Raw genomic sequence first — 18,719 nt, forward strand, 5'->3', positions numbered from 1 at the left:
CTCCAGCACAATGAGGTAACTGCAAGTTACAGATTAATGTTGCAGTAAATTTGATTTCCACTTACTTCAGGCTTACTGACCCTCAAAAATCCCACCTCCATGCCCAGCTCTGAATGGAAATCCTAGAGCACACAAGTCAAATACTGTGTCTGAATCAACAAGCTACTGGTGAGAGAAGATTCTCTAACACAGTGGGGGGAGAAAAAAACACTTCAAAATAGAGAAAACAGATTCCTTTCAAGTCTTGGTTTGGTTTTGGGGTACCAGGAGAAAAACATACTGAAAAGTGTTTTTTGCTTGATGTGGTCTATTTTAACACAGAATTCAGCAATGGTCCAGTCACATTTGAGAGATTGGTAAGTGTAAAACGCACACATCATTTTTGTAGTCTTTCATGAAGAGGGTGCCTAGAAAGGAATTTTTCCAAACAGATGAAAAATTCATCTGAAATAGTCATGCAGTGCATGCACAGCAAAAAAATTAATTTTAGGCCATACAGGAAACAAAAGGATCCTTAAAAAGAAACTATTTCTAACCCAATTCATGCTCTTATCCAGTTTCTAGGCTTCAATTGTCTTGATTTGAGACTCAACAATTTCTATATTGCTTTAGGTCACATCCTCAGGAATTCTTTTACTAATTTTTAGTCCTTCTAGTCCTTAGTGTTTTTAGTCTAGATGGTCTTAGGACTTCTGAAACTCTTCAAGATGGGATTTTATTGTCACTGACTCTGAATAATTTTTTTGGGTTTTATACATGACAGCAGCTTACAGATATATCTCAAAAAATGTACCCACAGAGAAGCTTTTAGATGCCCTGATATTTAGAAAAAGTGGCAGGGGCATTAAACACTCCACCACAGAGGCTCTGGTCAAAAAGCCCAGAGGTCACAAGCAGATGCCTTGGTTTATAGAGACCATGATGCCCAGCAGAGCTTATTAATGGAGATTGGTCCCTCTAGACACCTCTGGTGCAAGCTGAATAATCTGTCAGAGCACAACCCCCAAATCCCTCGTAACACCAAAAAGTTAAGTACAGTAGCAGAGGCTCTGGTCTTTGCTCTACCTGCACCATTTGCAGCTGAGCTGCCTGTTGCAGGAAATAACTTTCTGGGATCCCATTCAAGCTACAGTTGGACTTGATGATCCTTGTGGATCCCTTCCAACTCAGAATATTCTGAGAGTCTTCTTCTGTGATTCTAGTAGAGAGTGTCCAAAAGAGGGCTACGAATGTCATGAAGGGCCTTGAGGGGAAGCCGTGTGAGGAGCAGCTGAGGTCACTTGGTCTCCAGCCTAGAGGGGATTGAGGGGAGACCTCATTGCAATTACAACTCCCTCGTGAGGGGAAGAGGAGAGGCAGGCACCGATTTCTTCTGTGTGGTGACCAGTGACAGGACCCGAAGGAATGCCCTCAGCTTGTGTCAGGGGAGGTTTAGTTTGGATACTAGAAAAAGGCTCTTTGCCCAGAGGGTGGTTGGGCACTGGAACCTGACAGAGTTCAAGAAGCGTTTGGACAATGCTCTCAGCGGATGGTTCTGTGCAGGACCAGGAGTTGCACTGGTTGATCTTTGCGGGTCGCTGCAACCCCGCGCTTCCCCGTCAACTTCCCGCTGCGGAGAGCGGCTCCCCGGGGAGCCACCGCCCCGCCCCAGCAAGCCCCGCCCCCTCGCCCTCTCGCGCTTCCCATTGGCCGAGGCGCCCGCCCGTCAGCGGCCGTTGCGCTGCGACCGGCCCCGCCCCGGGGAGGAGCGGGCGGCCATGGGGGCGGGGCCGCCCTGGGGGCGGTGCGGGGCCGGCGGCGGGGGGCTCCCGGCGGCACCGGCACCCATGCACGGCGCGGAGGAGGTGGCGGCGGCGGCTGGGGGGTCGCGGGTGAAAGCGGCGAGCACGCAGACCGACAGCATGGCCGGTGAGCCGGGCTGCGGGGGTGGGGGTAGGAGGGCGGGCCGGGGCCTGCCCCGCCGTGAGGGAGCCGCGGCCCCGCCGCGCTGACGGCCGGGCGGGCCGGGCGCGGGCGAGGGGGGTGTGCACTGGCCGGCCCCTCGCGGGTCTGGCCTCACCCACCGCGTCCTTCCAGGGCCCACCCGGTTTGTCCTCTCCTCAGGGGCTCTTCCCGCCTCTTCCCGGGGCTGTTCAGAGAACCCGCGCCTTCCCCCTCCTCCGGTGATGCTTCAGAGAGTATTCCTGCTCCTCACAGACAGTGCAATAAAGTGTATATATACATATATATATATATATCTACATATGTATATGTATATATATATATATATGTGAATGTGTAAGTGTGTGTATATAAAAAGCATATATATACTTATATGTAAGTATACTTTCATATATAAAAATATAGTATATCAATAGTATGTAAATATATAGATACTTTATATATATGCACACTTTATACTATATAGTGTGTGTGTATCTTATATAGTGTGTGTATATATATATGCTATACAGTGTATATATATATATATAAAGTATATATATACTTCCGTGTATAGTATCTATAAGCATATATCTATACATCCAATAAAAAAGTAATTAAAAAAAAATTATCTCTTCCTTCCTCCCCCACCCCTGCTCGACAGCGCCCTTCTCCATAAGGGCCTTTTGATAACATAAGGTTGTGTTTTGCTCCCCTCTCCACCCCATTACAGCGATTTCTTTTTCCAGCCCTATACCACATATATTTAATGTGCATACAATGCAATGTGCAGGAAAATGCTCGCCTTCTGAGGGGTGTTCCTACTAACCCCACAGCAGGCCCATGGTATGGGTTTGGTAGAGAACAACTTTCTCACAGGGCTGGGGTTGCCCAGGTGAAGCGGATGCTGATGAATTCCATAGTTCCCGGTGCTGTGGTCCCAAGGTCCCAAGATGTGTTGTATATATGGTTCTCAGACTGAGCACCATGGCAGGGCTGCCAGGTCTCCTGGAAGGGCATATGAGTTTTGTTTCATCCTGGTTTTACGGAAATCCTGCTTCCAAGCAAGCAAAATTGATTAAGTCTGAAAATGGGTTATAGTTTCCTTTTCCCAGGCAGCAGAGTGTTGTCACTGGTAGCTTCCTCCTTGGTGTCAAGCACTTGTTATAAGCCTTTCAGACTTTGGACTAGGAACTCCCACATTACAGCCAGGACATAATCCTGGATCTGAGCCATGTCTGGGTAGGCAGTGCCTTGCTCCTTTTTGCTTCCGGGTGCAGGAGCAGCAGGGTTTTTTGCACGAGCCTTCATAGCACGCTTTCCCTGGAGCATGCCTCGCCTCACTGAAGCAAGATCCATAACCAGGAGGAATAAAATCATACCTTTGTGTGAAGTAGGCCTGATGCACCTGGAAAGAGCACTCCTTTTATTTGTGGCTTTGCTCTCAGTAGCAGAGAGCCTGATTCCTTTACTTCCCCAGTCTTCTGTAGTTGCTTTTAATTCTGTAAGACATTTTCTGCCTTTTTTCCAGTCCACTTTAATCAGCCTTCTCTTCACCCTGTTGAACTTAAGGAAGTGTTTAACTACCTGAGTGAGTGAAAATGCAAATGCATAGATAGGATAACTGTAACTAAAGGTCTTTCCTTTTTCTTCATAATATTCTCCTGCTTCTCATTATAAATTCATGTCAGGATGTTCTTCAGTTTGTTTCCCATGTGTTTGACAGGTCACATTTGGGTTAGGTGCAAGAAAACAAAGAGTAATTAAAACTTTTATGTGGTGCATGCAGTTTTAAGTCTACTCTGTGTGCCAAATTGTAGTCCATTCTAGAAAACACAAAGGTGTGTGTGTGTGCATTGGTATAACTTGCACTGTTTGTTTTAACTTGCCACTTGGGAACTGTACGTGTGTGTGCTATGACAGGAGTAAACAGGGGTTCTAATGAGAATGAGCTCAAATGCCTATTTAAGAAAACAGATCCTGCTTCTTTAGATGTGGCTTGTAGACTTACTTTTACAGTTGGCTTTTAGTTCAAGTGACAACAGATCTTTGTGTGTGCTGCTTGCCATGTACATTTCTAGCACACGTATCTGACTGTGCTAACCAGGTACCCCTTGCAGTGCTTGTGGGGTAGCAGAGCTTGGCAGCCTAAGGAATAGTGCACAATGTGACATCGGATAATGCTGCTGACAGGCCTATCTTTGCTTTCCCAAACCACACTTATGTGTGAAAAAAGCTGCTAAAATACTGTCTGAAAATGGTATTTCAGTCATGGATTGCATATGTTTATCTGCTGTCCTAATTGTTTGGGTTCACCGACATGCCATTAAACTAACCCTCTCCCCCAGCCAGGTAATCTTAGTATCTGATTATGTCTCTTCCAAGCTGCTGGAACTACTGAAAGAATGTTTATCTCTAGTCTGTTCCGTTCTTGCCACTGCCATTTCCTCCTTCGCAAAACCAGTAACATTTGTGGGAAAAGATAGAAACAGAAATAATGCTATTGTCAGACAGCACATGTGAGACCTGCAGAGGAATACGTGTTCATTGCAGCTCTCTGTAAGCACCCCTGAAACAGGGACTGGAGGTTTTTCAAAGACTTAATTAACTTCTTGCCAAGTGTGAGGCAAGATAGCTTTACATGTGGAAGAGTGCAAGCTTTATCGACCAGTGCAGTACTTCCTCTTTTTTCCTTTGTGGGACACTCAGTAATGCTGAGCACTGGCCCTCACAGTCCAACATCCAGATTCTGAATAGAAGCACAGCACAAGGTGGTGCTTCAAGAAGGGATTCTTTGCATTTGGATATTTTGTCAGAAGTGACGGCCTGAGCAAAACGTTTAAATTTTTTTACAAACCTAACCAAAATCTAAGCAGACTGTCAGAATACAGAAGCAGGATCTCCAGAATCGATATAACTGGAAGGTTTCATAATGATTCGTCCACTCTTCCTGTGGGCATCAGTGTAAGATCATGGTATGTGCCTGGAAATTTTTGCCCTCCTCTGTGGTGAGCCTGAAGCTGAATCAGAAGCTGTCTCAGATTTCTGTAACCATCTGTGAATCATTTGAGCACATTAAGTTATGTGGGGTCTGATGATCTAGTCTGTGATTTCTGCTCTACACCTCTGAGTCGAACTAACTCACTGAATTTCAGTGAAAGTTTCACCACTTCCTCTTGTTGCACAAGTCTGATCTTTGCATCCAGATGTGAGCATCCTGAGTTGGTAATGACTGCTCTGAAAAGGACAGTGTGGATTTAGCAGCTGAAAGAGCCGAAGGGGTTGATGAACCAGCTTCTGTAGCAGCTGCGGTGTAGAAGGCTTGAAAAATAATGTTCAACAGTGTGGAGTTTCTTTATAAATATTCTCTAATAAATATTTCTTCTTTTTCTTCAAAACAGGTCAAATGCCAAGACTTTCTAAGGTCAATCTTTTTACTTTATTAAGTCTCTGGATGGAGCTCTTTCCCTCGGCTGAGCAACAGAAGAAATCCCAGGTAAAATGTCTGTGCTTACTGTTAATTGGTCTTTCTGAAGAGCTCCTTCAGTGAATTTAACCCAACTGCTCTTTAGATGACACATAGTCAAGATGTAAAAAACAAAACCAACCAAATGTAACAAACTTTTTTCAAATATTTCTTAAAAGTAGAAAAAAATCCAGTGGTGGGAGAAAAACACTAAATGGCTAAATAGCATGCTATTTCTGAAAAACTTTGAAAGGCAAGGTATATACCCCAAGAGGTGAAGCAAGCCCAAAAAAATGGCAGATGTTTTAAAGAGCATGACAGAAGAGGCGTGGTGTATACCATGTGTGTAAAGTCAGTGTGGTTGTTGGTGTAGAGAGACTCTTAGAGTTACAATGTTCATGACTGTAGATGAGGTTTTTTTATACAGTGGAGGTGCACACAAGTACTTGAAATGTTTACTGATCAAGAACTTGTAGGTAACTGCTTTAGTGACAAGGAAAAGAAACTGCCCTTGAGAGTGGGTCTTTTAAACAGTAGCCAGTTACTCCTCAAAGTCAAGAGGCATTTTCAGACTGACCTGGAACAGGATGTTTCCTTTTGTGATCAGAGTTGTTACTGTGCTCTTTAAATGATTATTGCATTGTGCAGAGCATACCCATGTGCTAAGATCCATAGCACATGTATCAGCCAGGGCAAGAAAAGACAGGAAAATAATCTGAGTGACAATTAGGCCTCATTTTCAGAGCTGGGTATGTCCCAGGCTAGATCCAAAAGAGGGATAGATGAGCAGCACCTACAGCCTTCAAAAGCAATTTGAAATTTAGTAATTCAGTTAGAAATGGTACTTGGCTTGTATCTAGAGCTTTAATAAAGTCTCGTTTCTGTAACCACAAAGCAATTGAATAATTTACAGATCTAAGGCAACAGTGTTCAGTAGCAGCTGGATTGCATAATGAGGTCTGTTTCACCAGCTTCATCAAACTAGCTTGTATCCAGTTTCCTCACAATACATGGGAATCCAGCTGTAATAGCTCTCGTCTGTGGTATGCAGACTTCTCCCATGGAAGATTCTTTAGAACCAGGATTCATTACATAAATGAAGAGACAGAAATAAAGCTAAAGAAGATACTGGCTCCCAGGATGGTCAAGCTTAAGACAGAAATTAAATTCATGAGCATTTCCAGGTGTCTGATTCAGAGGAGGTTTCAGCTATAATTGACAGAATTTTCTATGCTGCTTCTGGATTTTGTTACGGGCAAAGCAATGACCAGAAAAAAATCAGGAATTTGTGACAAGTCCCTCTTTGGAGTTTGACAGAGACACAGCACCCTGATATTAACAGGCACATGTGAAAACAAAATGCTTAGGAAAGTGCAGATTGTTTAATGATTCATTTGTACTGAAGAGCTCTATGGTCTGCTGCTGGTTGGTTACTGTTATCCAAGGAAGAGCTGTAATGTCTTTATGGATTCAGTGCTGGAAAAAAGTAAAATAATAGTGATGCCTTTTTCTGTAGGTGAAGAAGAGTGGTCTAGTTGTGGTGAAAAATATGAAGATTGTTGGTCTGCATTGCTCCAGTACAGACTTGCATGCTGGCCAGATTGCACTCATTAAACACGGATCAAGACTTAAAAACTGTGATCTTTATTTTTCCAGAAAACCATGCTCAACTTGTTTAAAAATGATTGTAAATGGTAAGCAATGACTGTAGTAGAGTAGGAGTAAATGTAATGCTTGTGGTTGAAAACAGAAAACATCTTTTCTCTTTGGGCTGTCTCAGCTGTGAATGCTAATCCCTAGCTTGTGTAGCCTGCATTGATGTTTTCCATAAGGGTGAACGTACATTTCCTGGAGCTGATGGTCAAGAAACTGGGGTTTGCTACCTAGACCATGTTTCTCTGTTATGTGCAACCATTATTACTGCTGGTGTTTGTCTCTCAGCTGGAATGCACTGCTCAGATTCTGACAGTCCTCTTGCACTCTGCCAGGACAACCTTAAGCCTGATGACTAGGCCTAGATTGCTGAATTTTTCCTTGCTTCCCATTGCTTGTCACTGGCACCAAGGAGGAGTGGATTTTTATGCAGAAATCACAGGGAGTACTTAAGGGTTTCCTTTTCCCAAGGGAGATGAAGACAAACCAGATTATTCACTTCCTGAAATGGGATCTGCTGGTACAGCCCTTCTGCAAATACTGATTTTTAATCTCAGCAGCAATGTCTATCAGTGCTAACTTCTTTTGTGTGTTGCTAATTTATCTGTTTGATGCAAGATGCAAAATTAGGCTGTCACAAAGATCTGAGAACTTGGGAAACTCAAATTTTTGTCTGTAGTCTGACTAATAAATTGGATAATGCTTGATACTTGTATCTACCAGCATTTTTGTTGTCTAGACACCCCTTAAGCAGCACTTGGGGCCTCAAAGAAGTAAAACCTGGGTTAGGCAATAGTGTGTTGGATATGAGGTTTATGTTCCACTGAACTTGCACGGTTTCTTTTGCTGCATTATCTTCTCTTCCAGCCGGGGTGAACAGGATTTCTTACTGGCCTGCAGATCCTGAAATCAGCTTGCAGAACGAGGTATCCAATCCAACAAGCACTGAGGATGCAAAGCTGGATGCCAAAGCAGTGGAAAGACTGAAGTCAAACAGTCGTGCCCGTGTGTGTGTGCTGCTTCAGCCTTTGGTGTGCTACATGGTGCAGTTTATTGAAGAAACTTCCACCAAGTTTGATTTTATTCAGAAAATAGCAAAATCACAGCCTGACTGTAATACTGACTTTTATACTGCATGTAGGCAAGAGAGAATAAAAGAGTATGAAAGTTTATTTCTAATTTCAAATGAGGAAATGCACAAGCAAATATTGATGACAATGGGACTGGAGAACCTCTGTGAAAACCCGTACTTCAGTAACCTTAGGCAAAATATGAAAGATCTTGTCTTGGTCTTGGCATCAGTGGCTGCCAGTGTCCCTGTCTATGGATACTTTGGATTTTACAAGAGTGGATCACAACAAACAAATGAAGCAGACGATCAGTGTTTGCCCCAGGACGTGGCAAGGCACTGTATGATACAGGCCAGGCTGCTTGCGTATCGGACAGGTGAGTTGTTACCAGAGCGCAGGAGGAGTGGGGTCTCACCAGTAGAGCGATTTCCTGATTTCTGTCTTATTCTTCCACACACTTGCTTGAGCAAGCTGCTTGATTCCATTCCTACATGTGTGAAACAAGTGCAGCAGTAATAGTAAAGACTTCCCAGGGGCACACAGTATTGTGTGTGAAAGCTTTCCATGAGGAAATTGGTGCAGGTATTTCACATACAGTGCTGGCAAACCCTCCCCTGCCAACGTGTCCAACACCCTAGTGAAAATAGAACAGAACGACAGTTAAATTCTTCAAGCTGCTCTGAGGCTCTTTTTACTAAGGTCTCACAAGATGCTTCTGTTATCCAATAAATGTCAATATTTCAAGCAGATTATGTACACTTCAGAAAAAAGCAGTGAAATAATATCCTTCAGTAGGACATTAAGTACAGTTATATTATGTCTCCTAGCTCTAATCTTATTAGTGGAAGTGCTTATATATCTGATGAGGGTTTTCTTTGCGAAGATGCTGGAGTTTTATGTCGAGGCTCCTGAGGTGGAAGGATAGTTATTGACTTTCTCTTGACAGAGATGAATTCTGTTACCTACTTTATTCTCTCTGGGTACCGATGCAGGAGACTGCTAAGTTTTTCCAGAGAACAGAATTTGAAGACTTCAAACTTGATGGTAATCCTCAGTGATGTTTTTGTACTCTAGATGTGATAGTTGCTTTTTTTAAACCATTGAAACAAATAAATAGTACATATATAAAGCTTAAACCAAAACTCATCCCCCAACACGCACATCTAGACCCAACCTATTAAGTCAGGTACCCTCAGCAAATTTTGTCTCCAAAAATTGCAGAGGAGATCACATGATCACATTTTTTAGATGTAATTCAGGAGTTTCATGGAACCAGTTATGAGTTCTTTGTACAGCTGCTGTTATACAGAACAAGATGGAATGACCAAGCTTGAGTACTCATTCTTGGGGCAGCAAAGTTCAGGTTTATCTGTAGTATTCAGATAAATAATGTAATATTCAGCCTGGACTCAGGTCTGGTTTTTGAGCCAACTCTTATTACACTGTAATGAAATTAAAATAAATAGCAGCTCACACACACGTATTTAGATGCTTTACACTATTATATAGATGGATATAAGGGGAGCAAGAATATAGGATGTTTTCTATGCTGGTTTAATCAGTCATTATCATCTTGCTCACTTCATCAGTGACTAATAAATAAGCAGAATATAAATGTAGTCAGCTTTGATATAATACATCTTTGCCAGGATGACCCCAAAGACCCTCTTTGAGTGGTTGCATATTGTAGTGATATTAAGGATGATGGGAACAAGTAATGGAAGCAGTGTGTTCCGCAATATTAATCAATGGAAGCCTGAAACATTTTTTTCTCCTTGATATGCGCTGTTTTAACTGGTCAAGATTCTCATCAATAGCTACTGGGGAAGATTTTCAAGTTCCATAAAAACCATCAAAGTCACATAATGAAAGCTCTGCACCAGTTTTTCTATGGTGGTAATAGAATACACCCCCAAAATCTAATTGTTAATATTTTGTCTCTGAATTGGGTGTAAAACAGAACTCATTTTGATAGGACTTCAGACCACAGAACCATAAACTTAAAGAATGGCAGAAATTAAGTCATTAAGTAGTATGAACCTATCCACACATATTCTTTGCACACATTTTCTTAGCTATGTGTTGGTTGCTTTGTTGCATTCGTGAACAAATGTACACAGTAAAGCCTTAGAATGACTGCCTTGCAGTTAGAGCACAACCAGCTTTTACAGTAGACTCACGTGATTTCAAAGCTTTTAATCTTTCTGCATTTCTTCCCTCCTGTCCACAAAGCAGCAATAACTGTTATTCCTTACTCTAGGAAGTCATATGTTAATGTATAGGTAACTCAGAAGTGCTTTATTTGTTATTTACTCCTAAAATGTTATGTATTTTAGAGGATCATAAAACGGGAGTTGGAGCTATTATTTGGGCAGAAGAAAAATCAGTAAGTATTGAAAAGAGTTACTTTTTCTTGCACTCACAATTCATACACTGGCTTTGAGCTTGTTTTTTTCCTTGAAGTCTATACAGTCCTGTTTTTCATACACACACAGGTTTAGTAACTACGTTAGTGACTGGTTCATTGTTATGCTTTAAGATGAAGGGGAAGTATAAATGATTTTAGTAACTATGACAGTCTTTCCGTCTGGATTTTCGGTACGCCTGCTTCCCTAGTCATTGTCAGTTATTCCAGATATCCTGGCTACAAGGTTTTGCCACAGCTGCTGATCAGGCAGCATGTGTCCTGCATGGTCCCTCTTTGCAGCTCTTTTTAGGAGAGGTCTCAGTGCAATTATAGCCTGACAATCTCCTGCAGCTTCTTGTTGCAGTTGAAATGCTGTATGGGCTGTAGCACATTCCTTTTTGGATCAAAGTGGTATTTTTCTACTAATATTGTTACAGTGCTTTTTCCCATCCAAACAGAAAGTTTTTGTTCATATCTCTGCTTATGCATGTTACCAATCCCAGGAAGCCTCATTCTTCATGCAGCTGCAATATACTCTTCATTTGTTTTTAACACTTCAGTCATCAGCTGCTGATTGCGGTTTTGTTTCTTTTTCTGATTTCAATCCCCGATTGCCTCTTATCAGCCCACTGGTCACCGGGTCTATTGAGAGATGGCAAAACGTGATCTGGCACATCAGGGATGAACTCCAGCTGTCTTTAATTGTGTACATTGTTAAGGAATAAATCCTTCAGACTTCTTGTCCCTATTACTTGTCAGTATTACTTGCCAAAAGGAAAGCCTCGAAAGCCTGGTGCAGGTAACTGAAGCGTTACACTTTGCTTGTGTGGCTCCTACAGGGCTCAGTGGAAAAGCTCCATACAGTCATTGAGCAGTTGGCAAGAGCTGAACTGTCTGATCATACAAAAGTATACATTGCACAGCACTTTGACTAAGAACTCAGTTTAAATACCTCCAAATGTGATGCTTTGTTTACTGTTGCAGAGAGGCTGTGATGGAACAGGAGCCATGTATTTTGTAGGTTGTGGTTACAATGCCTTTCCTGTTGGATCTGAATATGCTGATTTTCCACACATGGATGATAAGCAAAAAGATCGGGAAATCAGAAAGTTCAGATACATTATCCATGCGGAGCAGAACGCCCTGACATTCAGGTAATGGATTTATTTTTACCACTGAGAAGAATGAGATGGTTTGGAAACAACTCCATGACAATGAATGTTGTGGTTTAAGCCCAGCTGGGAAGTACACACCAGGCAGCCTCTCGCTCACCCCCCTGCCCTGCTGGAATGGGGAGAAGAATCAAAAGTAAAACTTGCAGGTTGAGACAAGGACCGTTTAGTAATGGAAACAAATTAAAATTTATTAATAATAGTAAATAATAATAAATAGGACACCCAAGGTAAAAACAAGTAATTCACAATACAATTGCACACCACCCACTGATCAATGCCAGACCCCATCCCTGAACTCTGATCAATGTCTCTTCCAGGTAACTCCCTCAGTTAATATACTGGGTGTGACACTCTCTAGCATGGAGGAATATCTTTTTGGCCAGTTTGGGTCACTCTTCCCACGTCTTGTGCAGCTCCTCACTGCCAGAATATGCCAGACTATGAATCAAAGCACTTGATTCAGAGTAAGCACTACATAGCAATAACTAAAACATCAGTGTGTTTTCAACATTATTCTCATACTAAATCCAAAAGACAGCACTGCACCAGCTGCTGAGAAGAAATTAATTGTATCCCAGTCAACACTTGGACAATGTGTGATGTCTCTGTGATGAACTGTGGATTGCAATCGCAGTATTTTTTATGCCTGTGATGTAGAAGTTGGATGTGTATGGACACAGTCAGCTCCTGGGGTTTCCTCAGATTTCTTGTAAGAACCTGGGTTTTAAAGGATATTGGCTCCTTCAGTTATCCTTCAGATACAAGCCACTGGCTCTGCTTCTTGCTAGACCATGCTATAACCTGTAATGTGGAAGGGTGGCAGTTGATGAAGCTTCTAACAATAATAGGTGTGGAGACATGGGATGGGTGTTGCTCCCAGGTAGTGAAACCAAACCAGATTCCATTGTGTACTTGTGCACTTGATTAGGAATAAATTGATTCTGAGAGTAAATACCACTTCTTTGCTTGCTTTTTGAGGTATCAAACTTGTCACAATTCAAAACTATCAAGATACAAACTCTGAAATTCTGTTTTCTGACTGCTTGTAGGTGTCGAGAAATAAAGCCAGATGAGAGAAGCATGATATTTGTCACAAAATGTCCATGTGATGAATGTGTTCCTTTAATTAAAGGAGCTGGTATCAAGCAGATCTATGCAGGAGATGTTGATGCTGGAAAAAAGAAAGCAGACATATCCTATATGAAGTTTGGTGAACTTGAGGGTGTAAGCAAATTCACAGTAAGTGTCTATATGTACTGTACTCTAAAAACTGGGGGCAGCATTGATGGGAGAGTGGAGTGAGCAGTCATCTACAGCCAGCACAGAGGAGTGCTGTGCTGTTTAGTCAGGTGAGTGGAATTGAGAGGTTGCTCCGTCACAATTCTGGGGAGTAGTGCTGTGCCATGTGCCAGATGATGGGGCCAAGCCCCTCTGTTTCCTGTATCTACATGGAGGATTTCCCTCTAACTTGCTGTTGTTGGAGGTGGTCTCTTCACATGGTGAAGTTCTCTCCAAGCCTTCCCTGTCATAGCATGGCAGCTGATGCGGGAGGTCACTGTGTGATTTTGTTGGCCCTTCCAGCAGCTCCTGAAAGAGCTGCAGTGGGTTTCGAATGTGGCCAAGTTCGCCTGCAGTCAGGGCACTCACCATGACAAACTGCAGCACTGTCGGTGTGAGCAGCCTCATTCCCCCTTCTCAAGGGAGCTCATGTCTGCATGCCTTAATAGTTATTTGTCCTCAAAGCAAGTGTGTGTTCAAGAGGGAGTCCTTCATTTCCCACCTCACCCCTAGTCATGCCTTTCAGTGAAGGCCTGTAGGGTACTTTTCCTTTCTCCCTTTGCTCCTTATTCTGTCTTCTGAAATAAGTAACCATTTTCTTCTTCTTTTACCAGTGGCAACTAAGTCCATTGCACACTAATGCCCTTGAATTCCATGACCCTACAGCCAGGGAAAGTAAGTATTTTTTCATTAATTCATTTTATGACTGAACTCAGTAAGTGAGATCACATTTTAAACAAACCTGATTCCCTCTGGGATTGTTTAGTCTTAATTAGTCTTGATTTCAGTGAGTTAAATTTTGCTATGAAAACTTTTCTGAGTTTTTTGAATAGATGAGCTAACTGTAACAGGTAATAACTAACTGTTGTAGGTGAACTAACTTGTAACAAAATGCTTGGCATTGACACACATTACAAAATCTAGCAATGTTATTATGGAGGTCAGCAACATGCTGTTTGGCATGTAGATCATTTCAGACTACTTGACCATGTTTTAAATTTTGTTCTATGAAGACTTTTTATATTGTGTTCTATCAAGAGTACCATTATTTTTCAAGAGAAATTGGACTGGACTCCTTCAAGTCATTTAAGTATGTTCTGCAGAACATTTCAGTGCTTTTACATTTGTGTATATATATGCACATGTATAATATAAAGGTCACAAAATCGTTGTTGACATGCACCTCTGTAGCAAGGGAGCTGTCATCGTCTCAAAACAGTTTAGATAAGTCTTACTTCGAAGCCTTTTTGTGCTACAAAAAGGGACTCACCATAGGCGTCTACTGTCAGCTACCAATCCTTAAAATGTTACTTATCCAGAGGGGAAAACAACATGGAAAATGGCAACTAAATAATTTTTGTGCCTCGAGCATGAAGATGCAGTGTAAAGATGCATTGAGTACCATGCCAGGAGCATAAAAAAGACTGAAGGTTGTTTTTGTGGCCCACAAATAGCCACGTACTCCAAGCAAATTCCTAACATGTACTGAGATAGATTAGTGGAGAAGTCTCTTTGTTAGCTACTTCCTTATGGGCTGGGGGAAGGGGGGCATGGAAGGGCTTAGAGTAGTGTTTATAGCACTAGTGATCACTGCAAAATGTTAGGGCTTGTTTGTCCCTCTCTCTCTTCATGGTTTTTAGACCCAGCTGGAGACAGATTCATCCTGGCATACTTTGTTTGACAACTTTTAACAGGGCTCATTTCTCTAACTGTTTTCTTTAATGTGATGTGCCTCCATTTTCAATATTGAACTGGTTTAAGTTCCTCTCGTTCCCTAGTGTACTCCTCTTTGCTATGACTATTGTATGTTCTTCTGTAAGGGGAAGAAGACAATCTCCATCCCATTCCCCACTCCCAGTATTCCCCTGTGCCTGTCCATGTTGAGTATTAGGCTATACTTGCTGTTGTATTAATGTTCCATGCATGTTTTTTTCTTTAGATGGGGTCCAGAAAACAAAATCGCTGGATGACCAGCAGCACCAAAGCAAGAAACTGTGTCTTGGTCATTACTGAATAATTAAGCACTTCCTGCAGTCTTGCTTCGTACTTTTTATAATACAGCCTGTTTGCACTTTCAAATAAGGAAGAGTTTTATTTATTGTTTGGAAAGTGAATTTTAGAATAAGTTTATTTATGATGTCTTTAATGTTTTACAGCATTACCTGAAGGTCTTTTTAATTTAGAAGCTCCTGGCGAAAAAATGCTGCTTGTATTTTCTGTGAAAGTAACTGGGTGGCTGATCATTTTTAACACATTAAAAAAATATACTGAAAGTTTATTGGTGGTAGATCAGAGTAATAATAAAATGGTGTCTTATTTGCTTGGTATATGGATTGAGGGAATGGATTTATAAGTTCTGGGGTAGCAAATGGCAGAAGTAAGCTGTAGTTCTTCAAATACAATCATCAAGGGAATCTTCTAGGAAATGGTAGATAAATAATCACCAGCAACTATCTCTGTTCTTGGAAGTGGCTTTTGCCTCTCAGTCTGCTTCTCAGTATGAAGAACACAAAACCATTGGGATAGCAATCGTTGCTAGGTAAATGACTTGGAGACCAGTCTTGTCTCTCATATACACTTCCTACCATAGCAGCAGAGCTGTTCAGTTTTGTGGTACTTGCCTTGCTGCTCTGTGTGCTTCCTCAAGTGTAGTCCATCTGAGTTAATGAACACAAAGATTAGCTTTGCTTTTTCTCAATTTCTGGAGGCAGGCATAAAAGCATTTGGCTATATGCATCTCACTGGCACCTACATACATGTGAAGATTGCTAGCGTTGAGGTTTTGTTAACCTTCACTAACAGGCTCCTAGACTACAGAAGCTAGTAAATCACCAATGTCCTGTTGTTTCTTAGATAGGATGATCTGTACCAGTGGAATAGCCCAGATCTTTTCAGGTGCCAGTCTCTTGGATGACTACACTACAAGGGTGACATTGAAACAGCTACTGAAACTGCAGCCTAGTGTTGTTGCTAGTTTAGAGAGGGTAAGTAATGTGTAACCAGAACAAGGAGTTGCACCCAGAATCTTTTGAGAGTTCTCTCTCCTAATTCCCATCTGTTTCCTGCTTTGAATCTGACCTCTAACTGTTTGTTTTAGCAGATGTTCCAAGACTTTCTGTTCACTCCTTTGCTGAGCTCTCAAGTGCAAATACCATAAATCATGCATCTTGTCTTTGCTGCCCTTCTTAAAATCCTGGAAGGGAAATCATGTCTTAAGATGCACCTGTAGGTTCTTTTTGTTTCTTTTAGGTTTTGGGAAAGCTTGGAACTGGATAGCAGGGCTGTGACTGGATAGTGTACACTGTCCAAATGAGAATAAAAAGTCTGCCCTACTCCACCCACTGAAACCTTGTTTCCATAATCCATTGGCAATGCTCTTCTACTTGAAGTAGAAGCAAGGAAAAACAGGGTGAGGTTTAAGGCCCCTTCAAGTTTTATAGTGATCAGTTTGCTGGTATCAAATCAGTAAAATCTGTATCTTCATAGGAACAGCTGATATTGAAAAGTCCCTGAAACATCATAGGTGGCCTGGGTACGCAGAGAAGTAAATTAAGTCAAATATCACACACATGAAATAACTACACTGCAGTGAATGCTGCTGGTAATCTCTCCTTCAGGAGGAGTTAAGATTCTACCTTTACTTTTAACTACTTTTTTTAAAAAGAGGAGTTTTTTACAAAACTTTCTGTGAAACTTGGAATTGCTTGTAAAGCTGAAGGCTTGGAAACCTGGCTTTATTTCTGTCTTACTATACTCTGCAGATTCTTCCAGAGGCTCAAAAATTTCTGTAGGCTCTGATTCTCAGTATAACCCTACTTCTTTAATTTTTACTGGAATTACAAAGTAGGGGCTTTATCTTGGCCAACAGGAGCAATGCAAGTGGGGTTCCTCTCTCAGCCTGGACTCTGTAGGTGCTGTTCTGCTTGTCTGCTTACCAGGGAGAGCCACAGAATACTGGACATCTCCTGCAGTGCTTATTTTGCAAATCAACTGTAGGATATTTGTTTCTTCCATAAAAACTGCAAATTATTTACTCAAGAAATGTAAAAGTTACATATTTTATAGATTGTATGAAATTTCCATATGCATTTTGAGATTCTTTTGTTCATTTCAGAACAATCATTTTAATTGCAGGTATTAACTATCAGTAGTATTTGGCCTCCTGACAGAGAATTACAGAAATTCTCTGTTAATTGTCTGCCTTACAGCAAAACATGCTTCCTGCTAATAAATTAATATGACAGTAAGTACTGAAGTGTATTTTTAAGTGCTTTGGGTTATTAGGAACATTACAGAGTGTTTTGGAATGCTCACACTCCTTACAGGCCCGGTACTGTTTGCTGAGCTGCAGCGCCTCCCTCTGCTCTGCCTGAAGAATTTGTCTCAACGTGAGACTCTGCCTCCTGTAAGCCCTGGGAAAGGGCTGGGATCCCCTTCCTCAGCCTGTGAGGATTGATTTCCTCTTCCTCAGGAGAGTGGGAACTGCATCAGGGAGCACTGCAAGCTGCCACCTCCACAGCCTGTTCTTTGGTGGAAGAGGATCAAAGTGGACAAAGCTTTGACCATCCACCAGTAAAATTGGCCCCTGCTAGCTTCCTGCCTTGCTGCCCTGGAGTTCCTCTATGGGCATATCGAGGTGCCCCAGTTCCCAGTCATCACAGAGCAGAGCGAGATCACTGCGGTGAGAGCTGTGCCAGTCTGCAGTGCGGCTGTAGCGCAGCGAGGCTGTAGCATGAAGTGGGTGATGCTGGGGGTCTGGCCCACCAGGGGTTTCACATCCACTGGGTTCCAGCCCAGGCATATGGACTAAAGGCCTGATAGCCAGTGGAGTGCATTATGGCTATTCCTACAGTTAGTTTTCCTGTTAAGCTGAAAGGAATCCACTCAGTGCCCTCCAAAACTGGTTCATGTCACAGGGCCACATGCCGTAAGTGGGGACAGATCGGAGATGTGTTTCAGAAGTGCTCTAGAACTGAAATGTCATTGTAGACCACAGTGAGCAGTCAGTGGGATACAGCCAGGCTGGCAAAGTGACAGGCTTCCCAGAGCCATGTTTAATGTGGGGACTACTCTGAAAAGCTCTGTAGTCCTCTAAATAGATTTTTTTGTTTCAGCCATTGTGCCTGCAAACCAGACTCCAAATATCTGGCTTTAATTTGTTGGATCCAGTACGGGACATTGCTTGGAGAATAAGAAAGCAAAGAAGACTGATAGTATATGCTGATTTCAAATAGATCTGGGTGAATGTTGTATTGGGTTTGTGTGGCAAGGTTTTGATAGTGGGTGGCTTCTGGGGTTGGTTCTGTGAGATGCTTCCAGAAGTTTTGCCCATATCTGACAGATCCGATGTCAGCCGGCTCCAGGATGGATGAACCTCTGGCCAAGGCCGAGCCCAGCAGCAGCCATGATGGTGCCAATGGGAGAACAGACTTAAGAAGTGGGGAAAAGCTGCACCATTGCAGCCAGAGAGAGGAGTGAGACTATGTGAGAGGAACAGCCCTGCAGACACCAAGGCCAGTGGAGAAGGAGGGGCAGGAGGTGCTCCAGGCACCAGAGCAGATTCCCCTGCAGCCCCTGGTGCAGCCCATGGAGAGGCAGCTGTGCCCCTGCAGCCCATGGGGATCCATGGGAGAGCATGTGTCCCCCTGCAACCCGTGGAGAACTCCACACTGGAGCAGGTGAATGCCCAAGGAGGCTGTGAGCCCGTGGGAAGCCCGTGCTGGAGCAGGCTCCTGGCAGCATCTGTGGGA

General features: G+C 42.6%; 1 protein-coding gene across 2 annotated transcripts; it reads left to right on the plus strand.

The window, feature by feature from the left end:
• The first annotated feature begins 1,765 nt into the window (after positions 1 to 1,765).
• CDADC1 (cytidine and dCMP deaminase domain containing 1) lies at positions 1,766 to 18,498 on the plus strand. Of its 2 annotated transcripts, none has more exons than XM_042014369.1 (9): positions 1,766 to 1,908; positions 5,322 to 5,416; positions 6,903 to 7,080; positions 7,907 to 8,485; positions 10,446 to 10,495; positions 11,501 to 11,670; positions 12,741 to 12,930; positions 13,584 to 13,644; positions 18,311 to 18,498. In XM_042014369.1, exons 1-9 carry the CDS (start codon positions 1,827 to 1,829, stop codon positions 18,445 to 18,447), a joined length of 1,542 nt encoding a protein of 513 aa, XP_041870303.1. In that variant the 5' UTR covers positions 1,766 to 1,826; the 3' UTR covers positions 18,448 to 18,498. The 2 variants fall into 2 exon arrangements, with proteins under 2 accessions (XP_041870303.1, XP_041870304.1); XM_042014370.1 differs by lacking the exon at positions 18,311 to 18,498 and adding an exon at positions 14,909 to 17,216 and having other exon boundaries at positions 1,798 to 1,908.
• Positions 18,499 to 18,719: the final 221 nt, after the last annotated feature.

Source organism: Corvus kubaryi, unplaced genomic scaffold (genome assembly GCF_017639235.1).
Source record: "Corvus kubaryi isolate FWS band 111438036 unplaced genomic scaffold, C.kubaryi_AGA036_p1.0 split1-65, whole genome shotgun sequence".
Taxonomy (NCBI): Eukaryota; Metazoa; Chordata; class Aves; order Passeriformes; family Corvidae; genus Corvus; species Corvus kubaryi.